The sequence below is a fragment of the Rhamphochromis longiceps genome, linkage group LG12, assembly GCF_057381845.1.
Source record: "Rhamphochromis longiceps isolate RC_006_pf linkage group LG12, R_longiceps_female_GT1.1, whole genome shotgun sequence".
In the NCBI taxonomy this organism is placed as follows: Eukaryota; Metazoa; Chordata; class Actinopteri; order Cichliformes; family Cichlidae; genus Rhamphochromis; species Rhamphochromis longiceps.
Window position 1 is genome coordinate 2,211,938 of NC_140568.1, and position 27,328 is coordinate 2,239,265.

The 27,328-nt window shown below is 44.8% G+C and overlaps 1 protein-coding gene across 3 annotated transcripts in view; it reads left to right on the forward strand.

Annotated features, from left to right (window-relative positions):
- Nucleotides 1-26,595, forward strand: part of nr6a1a (nuclear receptor subfamily 6, group A, member 1a) — a 124,270-nt gene extending 97,675 nt beyond the window's left edge. For all 3 annotated transcript variants that reach the window (XM_085424320.1, XM_085424321.1, XM_085424322.1), the window contains 8 exons: nt 10,391-10,621; nt 13,055-13,110; nt 14,000-14,160; nt 14,806-15,036; nt 16,278-16,532; nt 19,973-20,094; nt 20,175-20,327; nt 21,460-26,595. In XM_085424320.1, coding sequence (XP_085280446.1) covers nt 10,391-10,621; nt 13,055-13,110; nt 14,000-14,160; nt 14,806-15,036; nt 16,278-16,532; nt 19,973-20,094; nt 20,175-20,327; nt 21,460-21,590 — 1,340 coding nt within the window. In that variant the 3' untranslated portion in view covers nt 21,591-26,595. The remainder of the gene's footprint in view (nt 1-10,390; nt 10,622-13,054; nt 13,111-13,999; nt 14,161-14,805; nt 15,037-16,277; nt 16,533-19,972; nt 20,095-20,174; nt 20,328-21,459) is intronic.
- The last annotated feature ends 733 nt before the right edge of the window (nt 26,596-27,328 follow it).

The following is a 27,328-nucleotide window of genomic DNA, read 5'->3' on the forward strand; positions in this document are numbered from 1 at the left end:
GAGGGCGCATGGGAGTTTGCCCAACCAGTCTACATGTGTTTTGTGGACTTGGAGAAGGCATTCGACCGTGTCCCTCGGGGTGTCCTGTGGGAGGTGTTGTGGGAGTATGGGGTGTTTGGCCCATTGCTACGGCCCATTCGATCCCTATACAACCGTTGTAAGAGCTTGGTTCGCATTGCGGGCAATAAGTCGGACTCGTTCCCGGTGGGTGATGGGCTCCGCCAGGGCTGCCCTTTGTCTCCGGTTCTGTTCATAATTTTTATGGACAGGATTTCTAGGCGCAGCCAAGTGGCGGAGGGCTTTCGCTTTGGTGGCCTCAGAATCTCATCTCTGATTTTTGCGGATGATGTGGTTCTGTTGGCTTCATCGGGTGAGGGCCTCCAGCTCGCACTGGAACGGTTTGCGGCCGAGTGTGAAGCAGCGGGAATGAGGATCAGCACCTCCAAATCTGAGGCCATGGTTCTCAGCCGGAAAAGGGTGGAGTGCCCACTCCGGGTCGGGGATGAGTTCCTGCCCCAAGTGGAGGAGTTCAAGTATCTCGGGGTCTTGTTCGCGAGTGATGGGAGAAGGGAGCCAGAGATCGACAGACGGATTGGGGCTGCAGCTGCAGTAATGCGGACGCTGCACCGGTCCGTCGTGGTGAAGAGGGAGCTGAGTGTAAAAGAGAAGCTCTCAATTTACTGGTCGATCTACGTCCCTACCCTCACCTATGGCCACGAGCTGTGGGCAGTGACCGAAAGAATGAGATCGTGGATACAAGCGGCAGAAATGAGCTTCCTCCGAAGGGTGGCTGGCCTCTCCCTTAGAGATAGGGTGAGAAGTTCGGCCATCCGGGAGGGGCTCAGAGTAGAGCAGCTGCTGCTCCACATCGAAAGGAGCCAGCTGAGGTGGTTCGGGCGTCTGACAAGGATGCCCCCTGGGCGCCTCCTGGGTGAGGTGTTCCAGGCATGTCCCACCGGGAGGAGGCCCCGGGGCAGACCCAGGACACGCTGGAGAGATTATATCTCTCGGCTGGCCTGGGAACGCCTTGGTGTTCCCCCGGATAAGCTGGAGGAGGTGGCTGGGGAGAGGGAGGTCTGGGCCTCGTTGCTTAGGCTGCTGCCCCTGCGACCCGGCCTCGGATAAAGCGGATGAAGATGGATGGATGGGATGGATGTATGAAAGCAAATGATGTGTGGAGCCAGTTATACAGTGTGTTTGAACATTTTTCATTTTTAATGGTTTGGAAACGTAAAAATGCTCAAAATAAAGTTTTAAAGGTCAGATCTGAATCGGTAATATTAAGGACAATGATGAAGATTATCATTTGTTTTTATCATTTTATACTCAGGAACATAAGCTCAAAAACTGAATCGAATAAAACATTAGCATTGCATTAATCATGTTTCACTTACATTGCTCTTAAGAAAATGATCAAACGAGGCAGCGCCAGGCGATGCTTCTCTAACTGCTGGGCTTCCTCTCAGACTCGACTTAACCTGTGTACCGTAGAGAGTTAATCAGCAGAAGAGTTCAATTCTAATCCCAGGACGGGCTCGCCGTGTGACGGCCCATTGTCTCGTACAGTATAGCTGCCCCTGCAGTCTTCAGCAGGCAGCAAACTTAAACCTCACACCATTTAAATGGTAATCTGTCTCTGGGCTTTAGAAGTCCTCTATTCACCATCCTGGGAGAGGCTTTATGCCACACACCCCCACCCCCCTCTGCCTCCTTCTAATTACTTTTAGTACATGAGCCCGGCAGCCTGCTTATCCAGGCCCCTCCCCTCTCTGGGAGGCTTAGCTCTCACCTCAGTCACATATCTCTTTCTGATGAGCTGCCCCTTCAAATTATACACGCACAAAAGTTTAATCCCGCTCATTTGAATAATAAAGATTATGTTACTGTGGTCTGTTTGTTGTCAAAACACTGAGCCTTCTAATCAGGAAGGCATGACTGGGTCAACCATTTACAACAGCCACAGTATCAGGTTTCCCCCGTGTGTGTGTGTGTGTGTGTGTGTGTGTGTGTGTGTGTGTGTGTGTGGGATTCTTCTGCTGATTTAGCCACACACACACACAACAGGTTCAAAAGTCATGTTCTTCAGTGTGTGATTTTTGTCTAGCGCACAGGTGGGTCTAATGTTCAGACTCACCAGGTGAACCTTCCCAGGATGAAGTAGAAACTTTATTAAATCACTACCAGCTCATTTTGTCGTTATTCCAAAGTCGGTTGATTCTTTTGCTTAAATGCAGGCTGATTCTGGCAAACTGTTTATTTAAAGACAGGATGTGAAACTGTGTTCGAGGCAGCGTATAACAATAATAGTTTCATTTAAAAATGCCTGAATGACTTCAGTTAAGAAATACTGAGGGTTTAACTTTAACTGCACTATTTTATAGTTAGAAGGATTCAGATGGTGAGTACAGGACATAAAGATACATCAACAAGCTCTAGAAGCCTTCATGCAGTCAGTCTCAGGAAACATGTCTGTCACCATTGTTGGCTTTCCCGCCACAGAGTCCCACCTGTGTGCGGTGCATTAGACATTAGTTATCTGCATTAGACACGAGTCTTACATTAATAAGATCTACAGGTTAATCTTCACGCTCAGCAGGCAGCATTAACCTACCGAGCAGCAGCCTCCTTCTGACTTGTTGGTAATGGCTGTAGCCCTTTGTCATCACAGCCACTGGTACCAGCAGAACAAACAGACAAAAAAAAGAAAACCTAAAAACTGTTCCCTCAACTCATTTTTAAAACACAGCATACAAACAAACATTAGAAGGTTGTATCACAACTCAGAGAATACTCTAAACCTGCAGATTGGCTGGCAGGCAGCGCCTTCGTTCTTAATAGGACTGGTGTTACACGAAGTCTATGACAAAATGACCCTGCACTAGAGCTGGGCGATACAAGATTTGTTCATATCACGATATGTTTTTTTCATTTCAGGCGATAACGATATCTATCACGATATAAGCCAAATAACTATATTTGTAAGATTTAAATGTGCCGTTGCTCACAAGTAAAATGTGAAATAATCAGCAGCTTGTTTTGATTTAAATATTTATTTCCCATAATAAGTTCAACAGGGTAGATGTACTTAAGGAACATGAGACTTTTTCAGATAAATAAAGGCAAATATTGCAAACTACACAAAACGCAGCCGCTAAAGCGTCTAAGTTTCAAAATAGAACAAACGAAACAGACTAAATTCCACTTAGAAACAAAATATTAATTCTAAAAATAAATCTTAGCTTGTTTTACAGAAGAACAGACAAAACTGACTAACTTTTGTCAATATCAAATAAACTGAGAACTAAAAGGAAATTCTCAATCTCTCCTTGTTGTATAGCTGAGCTTTTCAAACAGTTTTAACAGTTACTTTAGTCTGACAAAAGCCGAATGACGAATTAGCGCTTCCAGTCAGAGACTGAGCATGCACCGCTTTATTGTATTTCCAGACCTGCTTTACAGTGCGCGCTACTCTGTTTTTTGTCAGACTTGAAATAGCTGAAATACCTTCACACTACGGAGCTTCTATGGCTCTTCCGTTTGACAATCTCTCCGGCGTTTGAGCCGTCATCTGTTTTCTCTTCGGTAACCTTCGGTCACGCTCTCGGTGGATTTTTCTCTAGTCGGCACACTCATTTCCTCCATTACCCGGGCGGCACGGCGTCTGGCTGCTTCCCAAATACACATGTGCGGCTTGGCACTTGTGCTGTACGTAACAAGTCACGTGACATGACGCTCCGGCTGTGATTGGTTCGGCTCTGCGCTAGTTAATTTGGATTGGCTGTTCTTCTTCTTCTTTTTTTTAAGAGGACAAGAGAGATGAGGTCTATCGCAATATTTAACTTTTCTATTGAGAAAAAGTTATTTCGCAATACGTATCGTTATCGTTCTATCGCCCAGCTCTACCCTGCACCCATTTAATGGATGATGTTAGTTAACATTCAAATTCAAATTCAAATTTTATTTGTCACGTACACAGTCATACACAGTACGATATGTAGTGAAATGCTTGGACAACTGCTCGTGACCTAAAGAAAACAAAAAAGGAAAAGGCTATGAATAAGATAGGAAATAAATATGAAAAATTAAAAAGGGTAAATTTAACTAGGAAGGAATAACTGTACAACACAAATTAGAATGAAGGGTAAATTTAACTGGGAGAATAAGATAAAATATATAAATTAAAGTTGAAAATAAAATAACTGTACAACAAAATACACAATATAGAACTATATAAGAATGTATGAACAAAATACACAAGAAGTATAAATAAATATATACACAATAACAGCAGCGTGATTTAAGTAATGAAGTGAAACAATGTCCAGAAAGTCCAGTGTGTGTGTAAGAACTGTATGTGTGGGTCAGTACTGTGTGGTGGTGTGATTGAGAGACCGTATCGCCTGCGGGAAGAAGCTCCTCCTCAGTCTCTCTGTGTTGGTCTTCAGGGAGCGGAATCGCTTTCCTGACCTCAACAGAGAGAACAGTCTGTTGTTGGGATGGCTGAGGTCCTTCACCATCTTCCTGGCCTTGGTCCAGCACCGCCTGCTGTAGATTGAGTGCAGGTCAGGGAGCTCGGAGCGGATGGTGCGCTCAGCTGACCGCACAACCCTCTGTAGAGCTCGTCTGTCCTGCATGGTGCTGTTCCCGAACCAGGTTAAGATGTTTCCCGCCAGGATGCTCTCTATGGTGCACGAGTAAAAGTTCCTGAGCACCTTGGAGGGCAGTTGGAAGTCTCTCAAGCGTCTGAGGTGGTAGAGACGCTGACGGGCCTTTTTCACCACGGTGTTGATGTGACAGGACCATGACAGGTCCTGCGTGATGTGAACTCCGAGGTATTTGAAGCTGTCCACTCTCTCCACTGGGCACTCGTTGATGACGGGGGTCTGGTAGTTCCTCTCCTGCTTAGTGCTGAAGTCCACTATCAGCTCCTTTGTCTTACTGACGTTTAGAAGGAGGTTGTTCCTCTGGCACCAGTTCTCCAGATTCCTAATCTCCTTCAGGTAGGCCGTCTCGTTGTTATCAGAGATCAGGCCCACCACGACGGTGTCGTCAGCAAACTTGATGATGGTGGTGGAGCTGGTAGTGGCCACACAGTCATATGTGTACAAAGAGTACAGCAGGGGGCTCAGAACACACCCCTGGGGGGCTCCAGTGCTGAGAGTGGTGGAGGCTGAGACATGTCCGCCCATCCTTACTGCCTGTGGTCTGCCAGTTAGGAAGTTGGAGATCCACAGACACATAGATGAGCTGAGTCCCAGATGCTCCAGCTTGGTGGTGAGTGTGGAGGGAATTATGGTGTTAAATGCAGAGCTGTAGTCTATGAAGAGCATTTTAACATAATTCCCCCTTCTAGTGTCCAAGTGAGTGAGTGATGTGTGGAGGAGATGAGAGATGGCATCGTCTGTGGAACGATTTGGACGGTAAGCGAACTGTAGTGGGTCCAGTGTGTCTGGTAGTGAAGAAATGATGAAGTCTCTGACCAGGCGTTCAAAGCACTTCATCACTACTGAGGTGAGGGCTACAGGGCGATAGTCATTGAGAGAAGCAGGGTGGGGTTTCTTCGGGACAGGAACAATGATGGACTCTTTGAAGCATGTGGGGATCACCGACTGAGATAAAGAGATGTTGAATATCTCAGTGAACACAGGAGCTAGCTGGTATGCGCAGTCTCTTAGGATACGACCTGGGATGCCGTCTGGTCCTGCTGCTTTCCTGGTGTTCACTCTCTTGAAGGCTCTCCTTACTTCATGCTCGGAGATGACGAGCACGTTTCCGGTGCTGGCAGTATCTTCCTGTCTGCAGCCGTTAGCGCCGCTAACACTAGCATTGTTGGAGTCCTTAGCTGCAGCCTCGAAGCGAGCATAGAAAGTGTTCAGCTCGTCTGCCAGAGTCACGGCCGCGTTCGTCATACCGGTTGTTGGTGCTTTATAGTCCGTTATTGTCCTTAGTCCCCGCCACAGGCTCCTAGAGTCACTCTGTTGGAGTTGTGACTCTAGTTTCCTCCCGTAGCGCTGCTTCGCCTCTTTCACCGCCCTCCGCACGTTATATGACGCGGCTTTGTACGGGTCCATGTCCCCCGTCGTGAGTCCCGTGTTGTAGGCAGCGGTGCGGGATCTCAGAGCGTCGCGGATGGTTTTATCCACCCACGGCTTCTGGTTGGGAAACGTTGTGATAGTCTTTGTCTCCACGGTATCATCCGCTAGTTTCCCGATGAATCCCACAACCGCTTCCGTAAACACGTTGACATCATCATCGGAGCTGTTTCTGAACATGCCCCAGTCTGCGTCATCGAGTGCGTCCTGTAACGCGGCCACCGATTGATCCGTCCAGCGCGCGACCTTCCTCTGAACCGGAACTTCCTGTTTCAGCCTTTGTTTGTATTTTGGGATGAGGAAGATGGCGGCGTGATCAGATTTGCCAAAAGGAGGGCGGGATTGTGCCTTGTAGCCGTCCTTGACCGTAGTGTAGCAGTGGTCCAGTGTCCTTTCACCCCTGGTGGGGCAGGAGATGTGTTGATAAAAGTTCGGCGCTGCGCGTTTGAGGTTGGCGCTATTAAAGTCCCCCGTCACAATAAGCGCAGCGTCCCGGTGTTGTGTCTGGTGCTGTGTGAGTGCCTCATGCAGCTCGCATAAGGCGGTGACCGTGTCCGCTTGTGGTGGAATATAAACGGCACTTACAATGACCGATGTAAATTCCCGAGGTAGATAAAAAGGACGACACATGATGGACAGTAGTTCCAGATTTGGTGTGCAGGAGCGTGTGAGAGGAACAACGTTCGCACTGTTGCACCAGTTGTTGTTCACCATTAAACACACGCCGCCTCCCCTTGACTTCCCCGAGTCCCGTGTCCTGTCCATGCGGTGAACCGAGAAGAACTCGGCCGGCTGGATGGCGTGGTCCGGCACCGCTGGGTTCAGCCATGTCTCGGTGAAGCAGAGGAGATTGCAGTCCCGAATGTCTCTCTGGAACTTTATCCTGGCCCTGAGGTCGTCAAGCTTGTTCTCCAGTGACTGGACGTTGGCGAGCAGGATGCTAGGCAGAGGTGTGCGGTGTGCACGAGCTCTCAGCCTGTTCCTGACGCCGGCTCGCTTCCCTCTAGGCCGCCGCCGCTTCCCTTTGTTCTCCCTCAAGATCTCACTCGGCCAGCTCGGATCCGGAGTTAAAAACTTCGAATTGTGAGTACATTGTATACCAATAGAAACAAGAGTGTCACTGTCATACCTAATGTACCCAATGGTGATGATTTTGCCGATTTAGAAACGCTGAAAACTAACTTAAAAAACAAAGACAAAGAAAAAGTGGTCGGAGCAGTCGTGACGGCAGCCGACCTCACCGGCGCCATCTTTTTCTTCCTGATAAGTTTATGGTTTCAGTCGCTAATTTAAAGTCTTATTAAATATCAGACAGTGGTTTGAAAATCTCTGCACACCTGAATGAATGACGGGCGCATCGGACCAAGATCTGTTTTTATCTAATAGTTAGAATCTGTTTTTATTGAGTCACAACATTTCGGCCCAAATAACCTTCCAGTATCATCCATCCCTCTTCCGCTTATCCCGAACGTGGTTGTGGGGGCAGCAGCCTAAGCAGAGAGCCCAGATCTCCCTCTCCCAGCCACCTCCTCCAGCGTGTCCTGGGTCTGTCCCGCCCAGGACGCATCCTTGTCAGCTCACCTCAGCTGGCTCCTTTCGATGTGGAGGAGCAGCAGCTCTACTCTGAGCCCCTCCCGGAAGGCTGAACTCCTCACCCTATCTCTAAGGGAGAGGCCAGCCGGCCTTCGGAGGAAGCTTCCGCCGCTGTTATCTTTAATATCGTTGTTTTGGTCACTACCCAAAGCTCATGATAGGTGAGGGTAGAGACTGCAGCTGCAGCACCACTCCGTCTGTCAGTCTCCCGCTCCTCTCTCTCCTCACTTGTGAACAACCACCAGATACTTAAACTCCTCAACTTGGGCCGGAACTCGTCCATGACCCAGACTGGGTGACCCTCCTGTTTCTGGGTGAGGACCACGGCTCAGGTGCCAGAGGTCACCTACTAATCAGAAGGTTGATGGTTCGATCCCTGTCTGTTCCTGTGTATGTGATAAATATCCTTGGGCAAGATGAAAACCTCCTTTAGAAAATATTTGCAAAATTAGAATTAAAGATGATATTTTCCAAATCTGTGTTCAGACTGTAAATGCTCAGCACAGACACTGAGCACTGCAGTGGAGAAACGGAGGCCCGACCCTGCACATGTGGACGAACAGGGCGAGATAAAACAGACAAAACAATAAATACCCAAACCTCAGGTGGATGATCAATGATGGGAGCTTCCATCCCCGTCCTGCAGAACTGATCCTGCAAATTCCTGAAACAGAACCAACTTGGAGTAAGACGGGTGGCATTTTGTGACGTTTGATCTGTCAGAGGGTGACCAACTTCCTGGTACAACATCACAACGAGAACTTTTTCAAAATTACTTTCTGTTCAAAGTTGATGCTAAAGTTTTATACTTGTCAGATCCAAATAATCCCAAAGATGAAAGAGAAAAATAAATGAATAAGAAATCAAATTCGGTTTTTCCTGTTATGAAAAACAGGTTGATTGTCTGGATTTTTAGCAGGTGTAGCTCCTGTGGGTGCAGCGATTGTTCGACTGTTCGAGAAGCCTGACGTCAAACTGCATTATGTTAAAAACTAAACTTCACACACGGTGCTTGATGCTGGTCTGTTTTCAGCTCAGAATAAACGTGTGCGCTTGTTAAGCTAGAAATGAAGTCAAATGATTAGTCTTTGCCTTGAGACGTGGCAGTTAGTACAAGGGATGAACTGACAGCTGTTATTTTACAAGAATCTGTTTCAAAAGTTATTAATTATTAAATTAGTAACATTATTCCTAATTCATTTTTAGAAATCCATTTACTTCTCTTTTTTTGTTGCATTTTTAAAAGATTGTCAAAATCATTTTTTTAATTCTGAGAATTTAAAAACATTTTCCACTAAGTTTTCAAATTTAGAATAATGTTATTGTCAAAATACAAAAGAAAGTATTTGTCGCACAATTAACAGTAAGTAACAAAATGACTCGTATTTCGATGTGCGTGGCTCTCCTGGTCCTTCATGGAGGAGGGTGGAGAACAGCTTTTTGGTGTGTGTGTGTGTGTGTGTGTGTGTGTGTGTGTGTCTGTGTGTGTGTGTGTGTGTGTGTGTGTGTCTGTGTCTGTGTGTGTGTGCGCGTGTGTGTCTGTGTGCGCGTGTGTCTGTGTGTGTGTGTGTGTGTGTGCGCGTGTGTGTGTGTGTGTGCGCGTGTGTGTGTGTGCGCGTGTGTGTGTGTGTGTGTGTGTGTGTGTGTGTGTCTGTGTCTGTGTCTGTGTGTGTGTGTCTGTGTGTGTGTGTGTGTGTGTGTGTGTGTGTGTGTGTGTGTCTGTGTGTGTGTGTGTGTGTGTGTGTGTGTGTGTGTGTGTGTGTGTGTGTGAGATGAGGCTTAACTCTGCGAGCAGCCGAGAACACGCGCTGTAACTTAAGCTTCATTATGTGCGTTCTGTGGCCTGGAGGTAGATGGAGGATTAAGGGAAGATTTTCAGCAGCTTCCTCAAATTGCTGTCTTTCCAGTTTGAGAGTAGCTCTGTGATTAACAAAGTGTAGCTTCACAAGGATGGTCCTGTGTTGGCTCTTTCATCCTCTTCCCCTCCTTCATGCTGTATTCCTCGTTTCCCTCACTCCTGGTCAGCCAGCTGCCACACCAGGCTTACAAACACTCATTGGTATCATTTTAACTTTGATTTTACATCATTTTATCCAGAACTTCAAATACGTGTGAGCCCTTTCCCCACGGGTTCCTACCACCTCCCTTCCTAACTGCTTTTCATTGTTTGAAGCAATCAGCTGAAACTGCGCTCTTTAAGGAAACAGAATGAAGGTTAATGATTGAGGGGCCGCCTGTGTGGAACATCTGTGCTAACACTAAGGATGCAACAGGTGCTGGGTACAGTAATACTGTCACATATTGTTACCTGAAGCAGGTTTTGTGAAATGTGTTATTTTAGCGTCAGGTGTCTTGTAAGAGAAGCGTTTTTATCAGACACTGCTGTGGGGAAGAGGAGAGAAAGGACGCGCTGCAAACAAACCAGCTGTGTCCTCATTCAGACCTGCAGACGTTTCTCTCATCGTACTGCCTGTTATACCTCCACTTTCACTAAATGAGAGTTGGAGCTTAAGAATCCTTTGGATTATCCGGTGCCTGGCTAGCACTTAAGCCCCAGCCGCCCTCGTGATTTCAATTAAAAATGTGTGCCTTCAGCAAGGTTTTTGCTCCCACTCCCTTTTTTAAGCTTTAGATGAATTACTGTAAAGACGCTGATGGAAATGGCTCTAAACCCTCTCCTGTGCCCACTCTCCTTCCATCTGCAGATGATCCAACTGACCAGCGTACTTGCCTTATCTGTGGAGATCGCGCCACAGGACTGCACTATGGCATCATCTCCTGCGAGGGCTGCAAGGGCTTCTTCAAGCGCAGCATCTGCAACAAGCGCGTGTACCGCTGCAGCCGGGACAAAAACTGCGAGATGTCACGCAAGCAGCGCAACCGCTGCCAGTACTGCCGCCTGCTTAAGTGCCTTCAGATGGGAATGAACCGTAAAGGTAAAGTAGATGTTTCAAGCCACCAGAAACAGACGTTTGTTTGGTAATAAATGTCTGACTCATCGAGTTGCGGTAACAATGAAGCATCAATGACAAAAGAATCAGTACCCAGACCAGAAAAGAGTCAGAGGTACTACGGTTGAAGGTCGTGTCTGGAGAGTGACTGGCCTCTTAAATGAAACGTCTTCACAAACTTTCAGTCACCTTGTTTTTCTGCTTTTAACAGTTTTTCAGCACAGTGCACTGTCAGTATGACTCTGAAACCAACGGTAGGTGAACTGATCATCTTGTTACAGGGTAAACGGTTCTTGTATAACGCTTTTCTGCTCAGAGGACTCAAAGCAATTTTGCCTCATTCACACGAGTTTTTTCTATCCTCTGTTTCATACTCTGATGCATCCATCGGAGTGTCTTGACCAACGATATTTGGCATGCAGACTTTGGCGAGCACGCGGGGATCGAACCACCAAACTTCCAATTAGTAGGTGACCGGCTGTACTTCCTGAGCTGCAGGCAACCTTTGATTTAAGCATTCATGTGGACTTCACTGTGCCACTTAAACACTGTTGAAGATGCAGCACTTCCCCTGAATGTCCACAGCAAGCCTGAGTCAATGAGGCGTTTAAACCATCCACACCTAAAGGATGGACGGACAGATGCTGTTCCCTGGCTCGAGCCTATCCCAACCATCATGGGGGAGTTTGGGATTGGCCACATGAATGCTTAAATGAAAGGTTTCCTGTAAGTAGAGCCAGTCACCTATTAACTGGAAGTTTGGTAGTTCGATCCCACCGCTCTGTCACAGCGCTGACAGACCGGTGGGACTGTGGTGGCGTGGGTGAAGGTGTGTTATTAACCCTCTGGGGTCGATGGACACGCCGGTGCCCGCAAGTCATGTGACCGGTTTAAGATGACATAGTAACAAGATGCGACTCTGCTGAGTCTCTGTTTAACTTATGGTTAAAGTTAAACTACATGGCAGTTTTTACATGTTGCTGATAGGCCAGGTTACACCAGAGTTATGATAAAACATCCACACACTGCTTTTTTCTAAATACTATATGTTTAGTGCAGGAAGGAACAGTGAACATGGCCGCGCTAACAACAACAACACACCAAGGAAAAATGCCTCCCCTTTCCTATTGGTGGAAAAATGCACCAATCCAAAAACGATATGGCTGAATGTGACCTTTGTTGTTTAGGAAGAGGTCAAAGTTGTGGGAGAGAGTTGGGATATCGATGGGAGAGATTTGAGATGTTTAGCGTGTCTGGAGTGTGTAGTTAGTGTGTAGTTGTTTTGTTCTGTCCACCGCTGAGTGTCACAGTCAAAGGCTGCAGTGTAAACGCTGCGTCCAGGTGGAAGACGCCTCCTGCTGTCTCGTGGTGGACACAAACTATTTTTTGGAGTTGCACAATCATTTGTGTGGCGTCTTACTGTGACACCTAACACTTCCTAATTTTTCAACTTCAAGTTATGTTTCTTGACTGATTTTTAGATCATTGTGTGAATGCAGTAAGTCACCATGAATAAAGAACTTTATTTATTCAAGACGAGCTAAACGGTTTTTAAAGGTGAAATACAAAGTAGTCAAAAACAGCCTGAAAGATGAGGTTTAAGTTTTTGGTAAAGCTGTGTTCACAGTGCAGATTTGTGTAAATGTAAGCACGTAACAGAACCTCACGTGGAGTAGCTTCTAGATCCACCTGCTTATTTATGAAAAGGTTCTACAGTACAAAGTATATGGGTAAATGAGGAGGTTACAGACTGTGTGTATATGAACCGTGTATAGATCCGCCCCTGTAATTTAGATGTGTCAAAATCAGGTTTTTAAGATGCTGAGTGGCCAGAGCTGCTTCTGTCGGGACTTTGCTCCGTTTATCTGTGAGCCAAACAAACAGCTGCTCGCAAAGTCTCTGAAAACCTGGAAACGCTTGAATGTGTCAATTCTACCAATAAATCTGTTTCTCCCTCCTGGACACACACACACACACACACACACACACACACACACACACACACACACACACACACACACACACACACACACACACACACTCTAAGCTGCAGTTTTCCTTCCACAGACATGTGCTGCCCCCATGTGGCTAAAACTTGTAAGTGACTGTCCTCATGGCCTTATTCTTCAAGTGCCTGTCTTAGAATGGAGATGAGACTGGGACTCACCCAGTCAGACACTAATCACAGCGATTTTATCTACACTGCAGAAACACTCACACACACTAAGACTATGAGATGAAATGTACTTTGCTTGTAAGTGTACCAAAACAATATGACTGCCCGCCAGCAGCAGCTGTGTTTGGAGCTGGATGGTGGGACAGTTTTGCCTGATGTGCTTTAGCCACTAGGGAGAGCTGTGACACCGATCATGTTTGGTTAACGGAACAAATGACTTTTCCCTGTTTTTTGACATGTAGCAATCAGAGAGGACGGCATGCCTGGAGGGAGGAACAAAAGCATTGGACCTGTGCAGGTAAATGGACTGAAGGATTGTGTTGTTTGTGGTGCGCACTGACCTTTCCCCACCTCCCAGCCAGCCTGAGCATCATCGCTGTGGCTCAGCCTCTGAGGAATTGTGCTTACAGTAAACCCACTCAGATCACAAGCCATTAAATAACACAGAGCTGGAGTGCTGCAGTGCTACTCTTCGGAATGCTCATAATGAGAGCGAGCCCTGACCTTGTTATATCATCTGTATAATTGTGTAGCAGCTGATTAGTCCCCATTCAGCGGTGCCTTTATTATTAACGTGGAGCGAGGGAACAAATGGTCAGAAAAATGTGTGACATGAGGATAAGTACCACTGAGCCGCTATTCACGGGGAGGGAGGCGCTCAATTCATTCGGGCTCAATTGAACGAGTCAAAACAGAGAAACACGGCTTCCATTAAGAACCAGCGCCCTTAATGAAAGCAGGAGCTTTCTGTCATGAATATGGAATGAAAACGCCTGTTACAGTGTTTGGGATGAACTGATAGAAATGAAAGTGACTTGACCTCCCTCAGACATGAGACGTGGTATGTGCAGGCGTGCTGAAGCCTTTCAGAATGGCTTTTGTCTGCGTTTTCTGCTCGTGCTGACCTGCACAGATCTTATTATTTTACGTGTGTGAATCATCCAATCAAACGCGCACACACACACGCGCCTCTTTTCTTTCTGTGTCATTATGTGATTGTGTCCTTGCTCCTCAGCATTTTAATGAAAAGCCGTGTGCTGTTAGTTGGTGCTAATCAATTGAACTGATGCACATGCATGGATGTGCTGTAAGCTCCAAACCTCCCTGTGTGTGTGTGTGTGTGTGTGTGTGTGTGTGTGTGTGTGTGTGTGTGTGTGTGTGTGTGTGTGTGTGTGTGTGTGTTCTAGATAACAGAGGAGGAGATCGAGCGGATCATGTCGGGCCAGGAGTTCAAGGAGGACGCCCCGGAGCACACCTGGGGCAACAACGGCGACAGCGACCACAGCTCGCCAAGCAACGGCGCCTCGGAGGGCAACCAGCCGTCGCCTGCCTCCACTCTGTCGTCCAAGTGAGTCGTCGATCTCATCCGCTCAGCTACGCGCCTCTGGCACTCGCCCCATCTTTGAGATAATGAGCCGGCCCTGACAGTCTAACACCTCGTTCCCATCTCACCCAGACTTTAGTTAAAGTATTCATCGGCCAAAGAATGCCTGAATATGCAGCCACTCAGGCTCGCTGATCGCAACCAAACACAAAGAGCTCACCGCACTATCTGCTGTTCTTGCTTGGAGACGAGCATATTGTCTATCTGCACTCATCAAGGACAAATATTGTCTAGGTACTTGCATGATGGCATTTATTTTAGTCTCAGTTTGTGTAAACATCAGGTTTTATCTCAGCAGCCTGAAAACTATTCAGGGGATGGCTTTTCTTTTTTTATGAGATGGAATTAAACCTTGCCAGAAATGAACAGCAAACAGAAAGCCTGCGTTGCATGCGCTCGTGCACATGCCCAGAATGCAAAGTTTAGTCTGCAAGTTTGTGAAAAAATGCAAAGAGTTTGATTGGGGATGAAGCTCAGCACATCAGGGTGAGGTTAAAGGAGGGTTTGCCTGAGAAATGCAAACCCCGACGTGTGAGCCAGTGTGTTTTTGTCCCCGCAATACTAATAAAATCTGCATTACTGTAACCTTTGACCTTTGTGTGCTTCCAGTCGCTCCGCTGAAATGAACGGCTACACGGCAGCCCTGCGGGACCAGTACATTAACACCTCCATGCCCACGCATTACCAGCTCTTGCCTCACCTGTTCAGCTACGCCGCCCAGTCTGGCCTGCTGGCCTCTCAGCCCCGCAACCTCTACCCACAGCCCCACCCTCTGGTGCAGCAGCTGGTGGCTGCTGAAGAGCTGGCCCCCCTGACCACTCCAATGCTTATAGAAGAAGAGTGAGTTCATACTCAGCATCGTGCGTTGTGTAGAGGCGCGGCCAAATGAAAGGAGTGCAGCTGGTTTCAGAAAGCAAAATTCTCAATTAGATACTCATTTTGTAGCAAACAGTCCTTCCCAGTAAACCAAACTTGTTAGTCTTTTTCTAATTGTATGTCGTGAACGTTGCCATTTACCTCGGTAAGTGAGATGCAGGTGTGTTGGAATAGGAATTAGGCTCTTGAACCTCTATGTTAATATTTTGAGAGCCTGGCGCTCTCACAAGCGCTCCAACAGGAGGATATTCTCTGAATATCAAGTTCATCATGTTTTTGGTCGTTGATGCTGACTGTGTGAGGTTTCTTCATCATTTCTTCCACTTCCACATACACTGAAGCATCCCCACAGCATTCATTCCCACCATCAGTGTTCTTAGGGTTGCCTTTTCTTCCTGTGTACAAACACTAGCAGTGTCGCGGTGACCAAACAACTCTGGTTTAGTGTTATTTGACCAAAGGACAAAGGATTGTCCTCAGCATTCTTGCCTTGAAGGAGTCTCTTCTGCTAACGTGGAGCTACTCCTGTGAGCTCGTTGCTTCATTAGTTTCTCCCCTCCAAGTCTAAAGTGATTTGTTTTTGGCTTGATGCATTTTCATGTGGCAGCTCAAACTGCTGCCAACCTTTCTATACTACGTGTAAACTGGAAGATAAAACACGGCAGCGTTTGTGCTGTGGCTCAATGAAAAGCTCTGTTGCTCAGTGGGATAATAATACTGACCATGATCAGCGTTTTATCCCAAACTAGAATTAGTTTGAAATGCTCTGTTGACATTTCTTTGTCAAAATTAGAAAGGTTTGTGATTTTGAAAGTGCAGGAACTTTCTGATCACATCTTGATTTTTTCAGCATTACATTATTTTAAAGATTCTTTTAAATACATTTTGTGTGATTGTTTATTTTTTCCTCATTATTTTACATTTATTCCTCAGATAAATTCAGGGAAATGCTTTAGGAAATGGCCTGAAGTCAGCTGCTCTCTGTTGGTAACAGAGGTTAGAATTAGCTGAAGGCTAAGCAGATCTGCTCTGTGAAATGAGGAGAATATAGAGGGACAGGAAGTCAGACGGTGAGGGACGTGAAGGCTGCTGAAAGCTGTTTGTTGTGGAGTGGGATGCTGATTTGAGCCACGTCAGGCACATTTTGACATGATGAGAGTTTTCCTGCCCACCACACATCTGTCTCGTTGTTGTTTGCTCACTAGGTACAAGGTAACACAAGTGGAGCTGTTTGCTCTGCTGTGCCGTCTGGCAGACGAGCTGCTCTTCCGCCAGATCTCCTGGATCAAGAAGCTGCCCTTCTTCTGTGAGCTCTCCATAGAGGACTACACCTGCCTGCTCAGCTCCACCTGGCAGGAGCTCATCCTGCTCTCCTGCCTCACTATCTACAGTGGCCAGATCTTTGGAGAGCTGGCCGACATCACAGCAAAGTACACGCCATCTGACGACGAGCTTCAGGGGTGAGTGGCGAGTGCTTAAAGAGCAAAAGGAGAGAACAATTGGGGTGTTTTGTTTATGAGCTTTAGAATAACTTGAATTATTGAGGAGCCAAAAAACACCCACATTTACTCCATTTAGTTTATAACTATTACATACCTCCCCTGAGTTTCTTAGAGGTGCACAGAAGAAACGATATGATAGATGGACACTGTGACGTCATCCACTGGTTTCTGAGCTCTAGTTTGTTTTACCATCATCACCGTGGTTTAAAAAACAAGCAGACAACAATTACTTGTCACGAGGACGGGCAGGTCTGCTTGTTCATTGGCTAATCAATGTCATTAGCCAATGAGCAAGCAGAACCAAGTTGAACCCTCCTTGTTGAAGCATAGAATTACTTATATTTCCAAAAGAGACATTATTTTTGTATTCAATAAAGGCCAAAAAAACTCATCAGGAAAGTGTTTACAGAGGTCAAGTCTTTTTGCAGCTACAGCTATCGCCATCTGGTGGCCGTTATGGCATTTCTGCATTAACGTCCTTTTACCAAACTAGAACCTGCAGTCAGCTGTGCTTCACTTAGGGGAGACCGGGGATAGTTGTAACGTGGGTCAGTTGTAACACTTCCAATTTCTCCAATCAGGGCTAAGTTTCAAATGATGTGACTCATCCTGTGCATGCCCAACTCAGTTCTGCTATCACATGTGAAAAATCAGCACATTTTGCCAAACACAGACAATTTAACATGAAAAAAAGTCATTTGTATGCCAAAAAGTAAGTTTTTCTACTTTATTTCAATTTCTAATAGCATTATCTGCTTTGCAGTTAAACTCATCAAACTTAAATTATGTTATTTGTATGTCTATGGGGATATATTCTGTGTAGGTCTTTAGTGCTAATGTTTTAGCCATTGGCTGTAATGTTAGCTAGTTCATGGCTATAGGAGTCTGGGTCAGTTGTAACAATAATGCAGATGTTACAACTTACCACACTATTACTTTAACTTATATTAAACAAGTTGGGGCAACGACATCAGCAGAGAGAGGTTCACTGGTTGCTTTTGTATATGTGGTTAATGCCATTGGCAACACAATTCCTCCACTGTTTGTGTTCCCACACATACATTATGCAGACCACTGTGTCAGAGATGGACCAGTAGGAAGTACTGGTAGTGGAAATAAGTCAGGATGGGTGCAAGAAACAGATTTCCTCATCTTTCTGAAGCACTTTGCAAACCTCACCAAGGTAAGCCATGAAAAAAGTAATGGAATTGCGATGCTGGTGAACAACTACATTTTTTCAGCTTCATTGTTATGTTCAAAATTGGTGCAAGAGTTGTAGGTTATAATGCCCACTGAGCCAATGAGGCCAAACTCAAGGAAGACCAACCAAAATTAATTAAATATTCAGTTGCAGAAAATTCCATAACTTGTCTTTTTTGGGGGGGTTGGAATATGTTCAAAAGCTAGATGTCTGCATTCTGTCACACACACACACACACACACACACACACACACACACACACACACACAGCTACATAAATGGATGTAAGTGCATTCATGTGTTGAATAAACAAAGATTACATGTAAATGTTTTGTTAGTACCCTTATTTCATTGTGTTACATTTCACCCCAGGATATGTTACAACTAACCCAGACTATGGGGTTAATTGTAACATTTCACTCTTTGTGTTTGAGGCCATACCATGCAATGGGTAATTGTGCTGCAGAGAAAATAGCTGCACTATTTAATAGCAGAGACATGTAAATACTTTGCATTACATTTTGAATCCACTACCTTAAACGAGCTCCAATTTACAGACAGAAATGTGAAAAATGTTACAACTATCCCCGGTCTCCCCTACTGCTCTCAGAAACCTCGTTTCAGCCACGGCTGTTTTCTCTTTTTAGGGAAAGAGCTATACGTTTACCCACTAGCAGACAACTGATAGAGTTAGCAACTAGCTAACTTCTAAAGCAGATCTTTAAGCAAAGTCAAAGGCAAGACAATAGGGCTCCGAATGATGGCTTGCATTGCTATTTGTGTGCTGGTATTATAACAAGACAGCTGTTTGTAACTTTGTAACTGTAATTCAAATCATTTATTCATATAGCACCAAATCACGACAGCAGCTGTAAAAACTCTACAATAATAGTTTTTTTGTAAAACCTTCTGCGAATGTTACAGTTACACTTTACTGGGTTAGCAACATAAATCAGTTATTACTATTACCATTAATATTGAATATTGAGCTGGCATATTTTGTACATATTATGTTAGCTAGGCAGCTGGCACAGACAATGACCTTTAGATTGTTTTCATATTGTTTTCTATCATCAATAATCAAAATATTATCCAGCAGTTAAGGAGTTGTTAAGGAGGCTAACCGTTTAGGCGACAGTGCAGAAACAGCCAAGGCTAACTTCTATGCTAGCTTTTAGCAGTAGAGAGCTTCTGAATTACTATATTGTAATTTTGTAACAGAGACTACTTTAAAAGTAACCTTTCCAGACACTAAAGTTAAGTAGCTCAAGCAAGAACAACAACAAGTGATCTTATTCTATAGTCATGATATTGATACGTAGCAGAAAGAAACTGCCTTCATTCGTTCTGTTTTGGTAATTCAGCCTCACCCACAGCAGTCACAGTGGGGCTGTTTCACTATAAGATATTAAATGTTTCTTTTTAGTCTCTGGGAGCTGTGCTAATTCAGTATTTCAGTAGAAATGAGAACAGCAATCAGGAATTCAACATTCCCTCTGCACAGCCAAGCTGTTTCACTTTGTGAGCTCATCATCTCTAAAAGGGCTTAATATTTTTCTCCAAGTGTTATTGCTGGGTGAGGCCCAGTGAAGTGGTCCGTGAACAGGAGGCCTCCTCAGAGCTGAGCTGTGGCTAGCACTGTCTGGCATGTGTACTATAGACGCTTGTTTCACTTGAAGTAGAAAAGGATGCGTGGGGGAAGAGGGGGAGTGTTCCTGTGTAAATCAAACATGTATAATTTGACCTTCTGACACATTCTCCTAATATAACTCTGCTGCTTCAGTCAATTTGCCCACAGTTTAGTGGTTTTAGACGTGGACGTTTGATTTACAGTGGCATTGTTGAAGTTTGTGAAAGAGATTAGAAGTGCAAGGCAGAAAATTGATGTTTAAAACGTGGAATGAACTTATGAATCTTCTCTTCAAAAAGCTGTGGAATCAGCAGGACGCTTTAAGCACTTTTAATAGATCTGACATATTTCCTCCCTCATTTTCTTTGCCTTGTCCATTGAAGCATGGAAGCTTAAGATAGCGGTGCTGGGGGGATTTTTGTCTTCTTTTTTTATGTGGATTGTAGTGAGGACAGCAAACCTACAAAAGTCTATATCATGGTTTGAGTTGGAGCCTTAAAGGCACCGTCTGGCTTCATAGAGCTGCAGTTTTCAGCTTAACTGACGGGTCTGTGTGTGATTCCTCAGATTCAGCGAGGATGGGATGGAAGTAATGGAGAGGTTGATCATTCTGTTTCGCAAACTCCACCAGTTAAAGATCAGCAATGAGGAGTACGCCTGTATGAAAACCATCAACTTCCTCAATCAAGGTAACAACAAAGTCTCCAGCGTGTTGACTTTTTGCCATCGCGACCTTCCCCGCTTGACTGTGATAGTTTCTGCTCCACAGATATCAGAGGACTGTCCAGCATCTCCCAGCTTGAGCAGCTGAATAAACGCTACTGGTGTGTGTGTCAGGACTACATTGAGTCCAAGTACCCACTGCAGCCTAAACGCTTCCCTGAGATCATGATGTGCCTGCCGGACATCCGCTGCATCTCAAGTAAGGCCTCAAAGAACTGTTTAGGCTGTTGTTGAAGACTGACTTTAGAAATGCACTCAGATACTCATACGTTAGTTTGTTTGAGCTACAAAAATGTGATACTACCCAGTGTATTGTGCCACAGCGATTTATGTTCAGCCATGAAAGTTTCAGTTTGTGCCCTTACGACCTGTGTTGTTCCCCGCCCTCTACAGTGCCTTGTCTTTGGGGAAAAACACTGAAAATACAAAAACCGTTGCAAAATTTTATGTTTAATGAATTATTTGGTTAAATTATTTGAGCTAATGGGATAAAAGAAAGCATGGCTTTTGTCATTAAGACAAACTATAATAAGTGCATTAACCCTGTAAGACCCAACCCATCAAAAAATAGCCAGAAAATTCAGATTTTTGGAGCTGAAATGTTTAATAACCCTTAATACACAAATTTTATTTTGCTATATCATGTTGCTTACGATTTATTTTTTGTATTCCATTTGATACATTTGGCTTTTTCTTTTTAACACCAATGTTAATTTTAAAAAGCTGTCCATAACATTTTGAAATTATGGCAAGTATTGATCATGTTGATGGGTTAAAGCTTGAATCACAATCTAGTTACTTTTGTGGTTTTAGCTTATCAATTAAATCAAACACAATCAACTGTTCATTTTTCTGGTAATAAATAAAATCATGGCCAAACCTTTGGATAAATAGAGACACTTTGCATACATTTCTTTTATTTACCAACTCTTTGAAACTTAAGAATGATTGGTCGAAACAAGTAATCTAAATAAAAACTGTGAAATAAATGCTACTGCCAGTAATTTTGACTAACTAGACGTAACTGAACCGAAATCAGCTTCATAAGTTCTAAAAAAGTAAACGGCCTCAGTGAAAATTGTGTCAAAGAAAGGTCGTTAGATTTTGTACACGTAACCTGTCCAAATTAGACCGTTTAACACGAGCTGGGCACACTGCTGGAGCCAGCCTCTAGTGGCCGCCAGAGGAACTGCAGCATTCGGCACTTGGGTTGGCTTCATTTGTCTCGCAGGTTGCCTCCTGGACACGACTGTGACCAATGAAAATGTCGGCTGTACAGAAGCTAAGCTAATCATGAACTAAAGTGCCGTGTGTCTCGGGTTTCTTCTCAGCAAAGCTGGTGAACGTCCCTCTGGAGCAGCTCCCCCTGCTGTTCAAAGCAGTCTTGCACTCCTGCAAATCCAGCCTGACCAGCTACAGGACCGGCCCGTCGCCCTGCGTGACCGCCTCCACCGGAAACTAAACCCTCCCCGACACCCGAGTCGAGGACTGGTCTCCCCTCTCGTGAATGTGACAAGCAGCTAGTTTGTTTTTTGTAACTTTTTTCTTTATATATTTATTACACGACAGAGCTGAATGTATGCTGATTTACACTGTGCACATGCTTCTGTACAAAACAAATGCTCGTAGATGCATTGGTCTTTGGAGTTTACAAGCGTGTATCCATTTTGCTCCATGTGTCAGTGTTGCCATTGTTAGAGCTAGACTTTAAAAGAGTTTATTTTATACAGATGGGGCGCCTTGGCACGCGCGACGAGTGTTTTGAGACTACCTCAGGAAGATGTTGTTGCTATTTTCAGGTACCTTTTCTTACTGTTAAATGAAGAGTTGCCCAGTCTAAACCAAAACCCTGTGGATGCTTTGGTACCTCAATCAGAGATGAATGTTCAAAGAAGCTGCATAAATCAGTCTGAAAAACAGTTTTTTGTTACACTGAAAATGCAAAATGAATTAGCAAAAGTACTCAGACATCCTGCTTTTAGGAGGCGGTCTTGTCAATTTAACATTCCATGAGTTAAGGTGGCTGTTGTTGGATCTGTGGGATCATCAAATAGGAGCATACGGGTATTTTTTAACAATCATAGACTAGGGATGTATGGCTTTATTGCAGGGGAAGGGGCGGATAGCTAGGTTTGCTGTTTTTCTTTTTATTATGTTTCTCTCTTGACCAAAGTGTTATGCAAAGATTATATCAAGCGCCCGCTGATGGGTAGGGAGCTGACAGCTCAACAAAACCCTTTTCTTATCCATGAAGGACGAGGATAAGAAATGAATCAGTCTGTTTCAGAGGCAAGATGCTCTGCAGGGCAGAAAAGTTCCACGTTTCATTGCAAACATGCGCGTTTTGTCGCGTGCACACATATGCACAGAGCAGACACGATGGCTCTCATTTTGTGCTCTTCATTGCCAAAGAAGATGGTGCGTTTTCGCCTGCTCTCGACACAGCTGGGTATATGTGATTAAAAATGTGCGAGCTTCACGGGTGACACACACCGATCAGCCACAACGTTGAAATATCGGGGAGGTTTCTGATGTGTTGGCACATTTGGGTCTGTCAGCTCGTCTGTGCTCTCTGGCAGTGGGTCGCGTCACGGATAACACTTCCTGCAGGTTGAATTTTGAGCTTGATTCAATTTGAGGACTTTGGAGAGCAGGTGAACAAACCACGCTTTCCCCTAGTCCTGAGGGAGACCGCTGGTACTGGGGCACGCCATCATTTTTAACAAACACCACATTACTGATTACCAAGGTTAGGGTTGGGTTTTTGCTTTACTCACAATGGAAACGGGCCCATAAATTTTCATTTGAACACATTTTAGCCCTGGGGAAGGATTTTTATTTGGGTGGTTGGATGTTATTGTAACCCTAACCCTATATGTGTTGGCCCCAGCACGCTCAAGCTCTCCCAGCAGAGCTTTGCATAGTAACAAGGTAACGATTACTGGTCACTTCACCTGTCCGGGGTTTTGATGTTGTGGCTGCTTGGTGTTGCCCATCTTAGTGGAACCCACTGAAACCAGCCATTTAAAAGAATCAGTGTTTATTGATCCGTCCGTTTTGCTTAAGAGTTCATTTCGATTTTTCAAAACAGTTGTTGAATTTCAAAGTTCTATCGGCCAGTTTTGAAGGGCAATCAAACGTTTTTAGATGTAGAATGTAAATCAGACCACACTTGGTTTCCACGGGCATCAGGCCGCGTGGACATCCAGGTACGGTCCGACTGTTTTTAAATGAGATGAAAGTGAAAATATCATTTATGCAGAATTGGCTTAAAGTTGAACGTCTAATCGCTTTAATCCAGCCGTAAGTGGACTCGGTGTGATCGGCTAGGGCTTTACCTCAATCAGTTTAGGCCAGGTTTGGAGAATTTTAGGGGATATACCCCTGGCTTGCATACCCACAGATATGCACGCCGTTTTAAAAAGTGTAGCCACAGAGAAATGGTCTTTATTTTTAAAGTGTGAGATTATCATTTCTGACCACTTGAAGTGTCTTTTCTGGCCATTTCACCATTTGCGTCATTTGAAATGCAGACAAAGTGCAGTCCCCGCAACCACTCCCTTTTTTGCACACGACAGTGAGGTTTGGAGACCTTAACCCTTGTTCTTGGCCACTGCCCACCCAATGTGTTCCTCTCTCAGGTCCCTGCTGACCTGGATATATACAGGGTAAAGTGAGTGTTATGTATTGCATTCAGGAGTTCGTCAGTGACCACACTGATGTACTTGTAGTATTAGTAGATGTAGCTTCCAGGACATTGTAGGTCCTGTTGTAGAAAGGTGTTTTTGTTTTTTGTTGTTTCAACTTTATTTCCCTCACCGTCCCCACCCCACCCACACTCCCCTTCAGTGAAAGTGGAATTAGTTTGCAGGGCAGGTTTTCTAAAGCTCTCGGCATTGATGACGGACGAAGCAAAAGGCAGCGGCATCTTTCCGATGTCACGGCTTCCCTCCCGTCGTGCGCAGCCTAACGAAACCACAGCCCAATCCAGCGTTCCTTGTAATGCTTCAGTTAGCCTCTTTTGATTTTTTTGAATGCTTTAATGTACCTTTTGTAGTTTATAATTAAGAATGTCTTTTTAGCTTTTTTGGGTTTGATTTGGAGTGAAGACAACACCTATCATTTTCTAAACTGATTTCTTCATTGTTGTTGTTGACGTTCACTTGTTCACTGTGTTCATTAAAGAAAGTGTTACTCAGGCTTTGTCAGCAATGCTTTACGTGCACGCTGCTGACATTTTGGATCTGTTTGCGTAATCTTGGAATAAGTTTAAACCTCAAATGTTGTGCTGTGGCGCCGTCTCTGGAGACAAAAGCCTCGTGTTCATCCATCAGGTGACCAGCACACCACACGGGGGCAGGGTTACGTTTGAGCCACGTGCCCGACGAGCACAGTTTGATAAACTCTTAGGTTTCAAAGTTAATCTTTGGGTGGAATAGATGTGAACCTCACCGTTACCATGGTAACCAGGTTACCATGCACGCGATCACCAGTGAACCACTTGGGTCCACATTTTCAGAAAGTCTAAGATGTTTAAATTCTTCAGTTTTGTTTCAGGTTGTATAAAAACAGCTCGACCGAACCCTGATCCTCCTCGCGTCGCTGGCTAACTGCTGGATGTTCAGATTTTGCAGAGATGAACAAAACCATTTAATGCTGCCTTTAGCGGCGCTGAAAGGTTTGGCTTTTAGCTTGAGATAGCTGCCTCCCTCCCAAACAACTGATAGTGTTATGTTTTTAAAAAACATACATGTAGAGGCAGCATTCCTCCACATGTATTAACTGAAAACATTAAACCAAACTATCTGACAAGATTACATTATCATGTCGTTTTGGTGAACCGACCCTTTAGATCACAGTATCTCAGGACACTTCTGTGTACCGAAGGTCTCACTGTGATGAAACGGTTCAGATCCCCTCAAACGCTGCTCGGAGACCCTGTCAGGCTGTCCCGTGTCTGTGCAGCACTGCCAGAAAAACAGCAAAATGACTGGAGGAATGCACTGAACATCACACTGAGATCTGACAGCGCAGCAGGATCTGAGGGGTTTCTCCTTTAATGTGATGCCAAACTGTCTGCTTATCAGCGGTGAATCCCACCTTTGCTGGCAGCACTCGCACTTGTTCAACGTTACAGTTTGATACACACACGCTGGTGTCTTTTTTTCACTTCCTGTTTGTATTGGTTGTGTGCAGACAAAGGGATGTGTCATTCCTAAACTACCTCTGTATTTTTCACACCGTTACTAATGTTCATTACACCAATGTTTTTTATGAGTTGACCTTACATGTGAACCACCAACACTTGTTTTCTTCTTCGTAGCCTTGTATTCCTCTCTACCTCAGGTACTTTTAGGGACCCTCTTCCTCCTTTGTTTCCTTAATGTGCTGTTTCATGTTAAATTAGCATCATCTTATATTTCACTCCTACCCTGTTATCAAAAATCACATACCAAAGATGAACGAATGTCAATGACAATGTCAGTGCACTGATTAAGCATTCATGTGTTATGTTCTGGCTGAAGTTAACCATGTTGACCTTATCCAAATATGCCTCATTATCTGTTGAATTTGCTGTATTCGCCATACCATGATAATCCTGTGTGTGTGTGTGTGTGTGTGTGCGCGCATGCACGTGCGTGTTTGTTGTTCGTTGGTGAAGCAGAGAACACACTCAGTATTATCCCACAGCAGCCGGTGCTGCATGTGATCAGTTGTCAATCGCAGGATGTAACTGTGCTCAGGCTGACTCTTCCTCCGGTTTGCTCACTCGTGTAACCGTAACACTGTGACCACAGATGGACAGACGGCTGTGGTGTGAGCACTGGGGCTGGACACACACACAGGCTCCGCCTTTAAAGTCGCTGTCCTGCTGTTAAACCTTTAACGCCATCAACTTATTTGTAAGTGAGATGTTCAAAAGACTCATGTTCCTACAGAAACAGCTTGTATTCACCACACTTTCTATATAACGCTCGTCCACTCCCTTTAGTTTTCATCTGAGAACAGCCAGTGGGTGTGGCTTCTAAACCAGAGCCAGAGATGACCATATTAGGGATTCCTGTTCAAACTGACTTCATACATGTTGGTGGGCCTGGAGCATTGTGTTTTTATGCAGACGCACACACAAATAGACATTTAGGCCCATATTGCTTGTCCTGGATGGAGCTCCATCCCCTAATTCCCTGTAACTGACAACACTATAGACGGAACAGCAGGTGTCCAGCTGTCAGAGCTTTGTTACAGGCACACGAGGAGCACACCGGCAACATATCTCAGGGAACAAACAGATTCATACACGGTCATCAGAAACTGAAACGCCATTTCTGTCTTTTCTCTTCAGAAATCTCTTGTCTGCTCTTGTTACTTTAACTACCTGTGAAGAATGTGATCCATTATGTGTTAAAAGCATGTTTAGAATGTGTTAGGACTTGAAACAAAATAAATGTGAACATTATGCAAGTGCACTCGGCTAACTTCCAGTTTCTCGCTGTCCAACTCTTGGCTTTTCTACGGGGAAGATGATAGAAACTAATGAGACCGTGTTCCTTTCAGTCACTGATAGGCAGAAGGTCTGCCGTTAAAAGCTGAGGGACCGGAATTTGGATGCGTTTGTCCCTGACCTTCTGCTTCGTGTACGCCAGTGTGTTGTTCACAGCGAGATAGTATTATTAGGATAAACACAAAATGTGTTTGAGCCTGGAAAGGAAACATGCCAGGTCTGCTCATTTACTGCAACACTCTTCAAATATAATGTGCTGATGACAATAATTTGCCTGCCGTTGTTTCATAAATGCAGCTTTAAAATATTTCTTATCCATCCGGGTGCTCTAAACAGCTGGAAATTTAAAAAAGCGTTCTGGATAATAACTGACCCCCCTAACTTTAGGGGGGTGCGCACTGAGACTCACCTGAACCCTGCACATATAGAAACAGACTCGGTGCAGTTTTCATCCCACATTCACCATCCAGCTGCTGTTTGAGTAACAACTGCTAAAACTGCAGTACCCAGGTCAGTGGTGCGTCATCATTCCAGATGAGTTTATGGTCTCAGTCACTAGTTTCATGTGTTACTGAAGAAAATATTAGATCTTTGAAATGAGGTGACTTTTGTTGTGATTTGGCACTATATAAATAAAATTGAATTGAAATGAATTGAATGTTCCCCACCGGAGTCGGTAATATTTAATGATTGTGTAC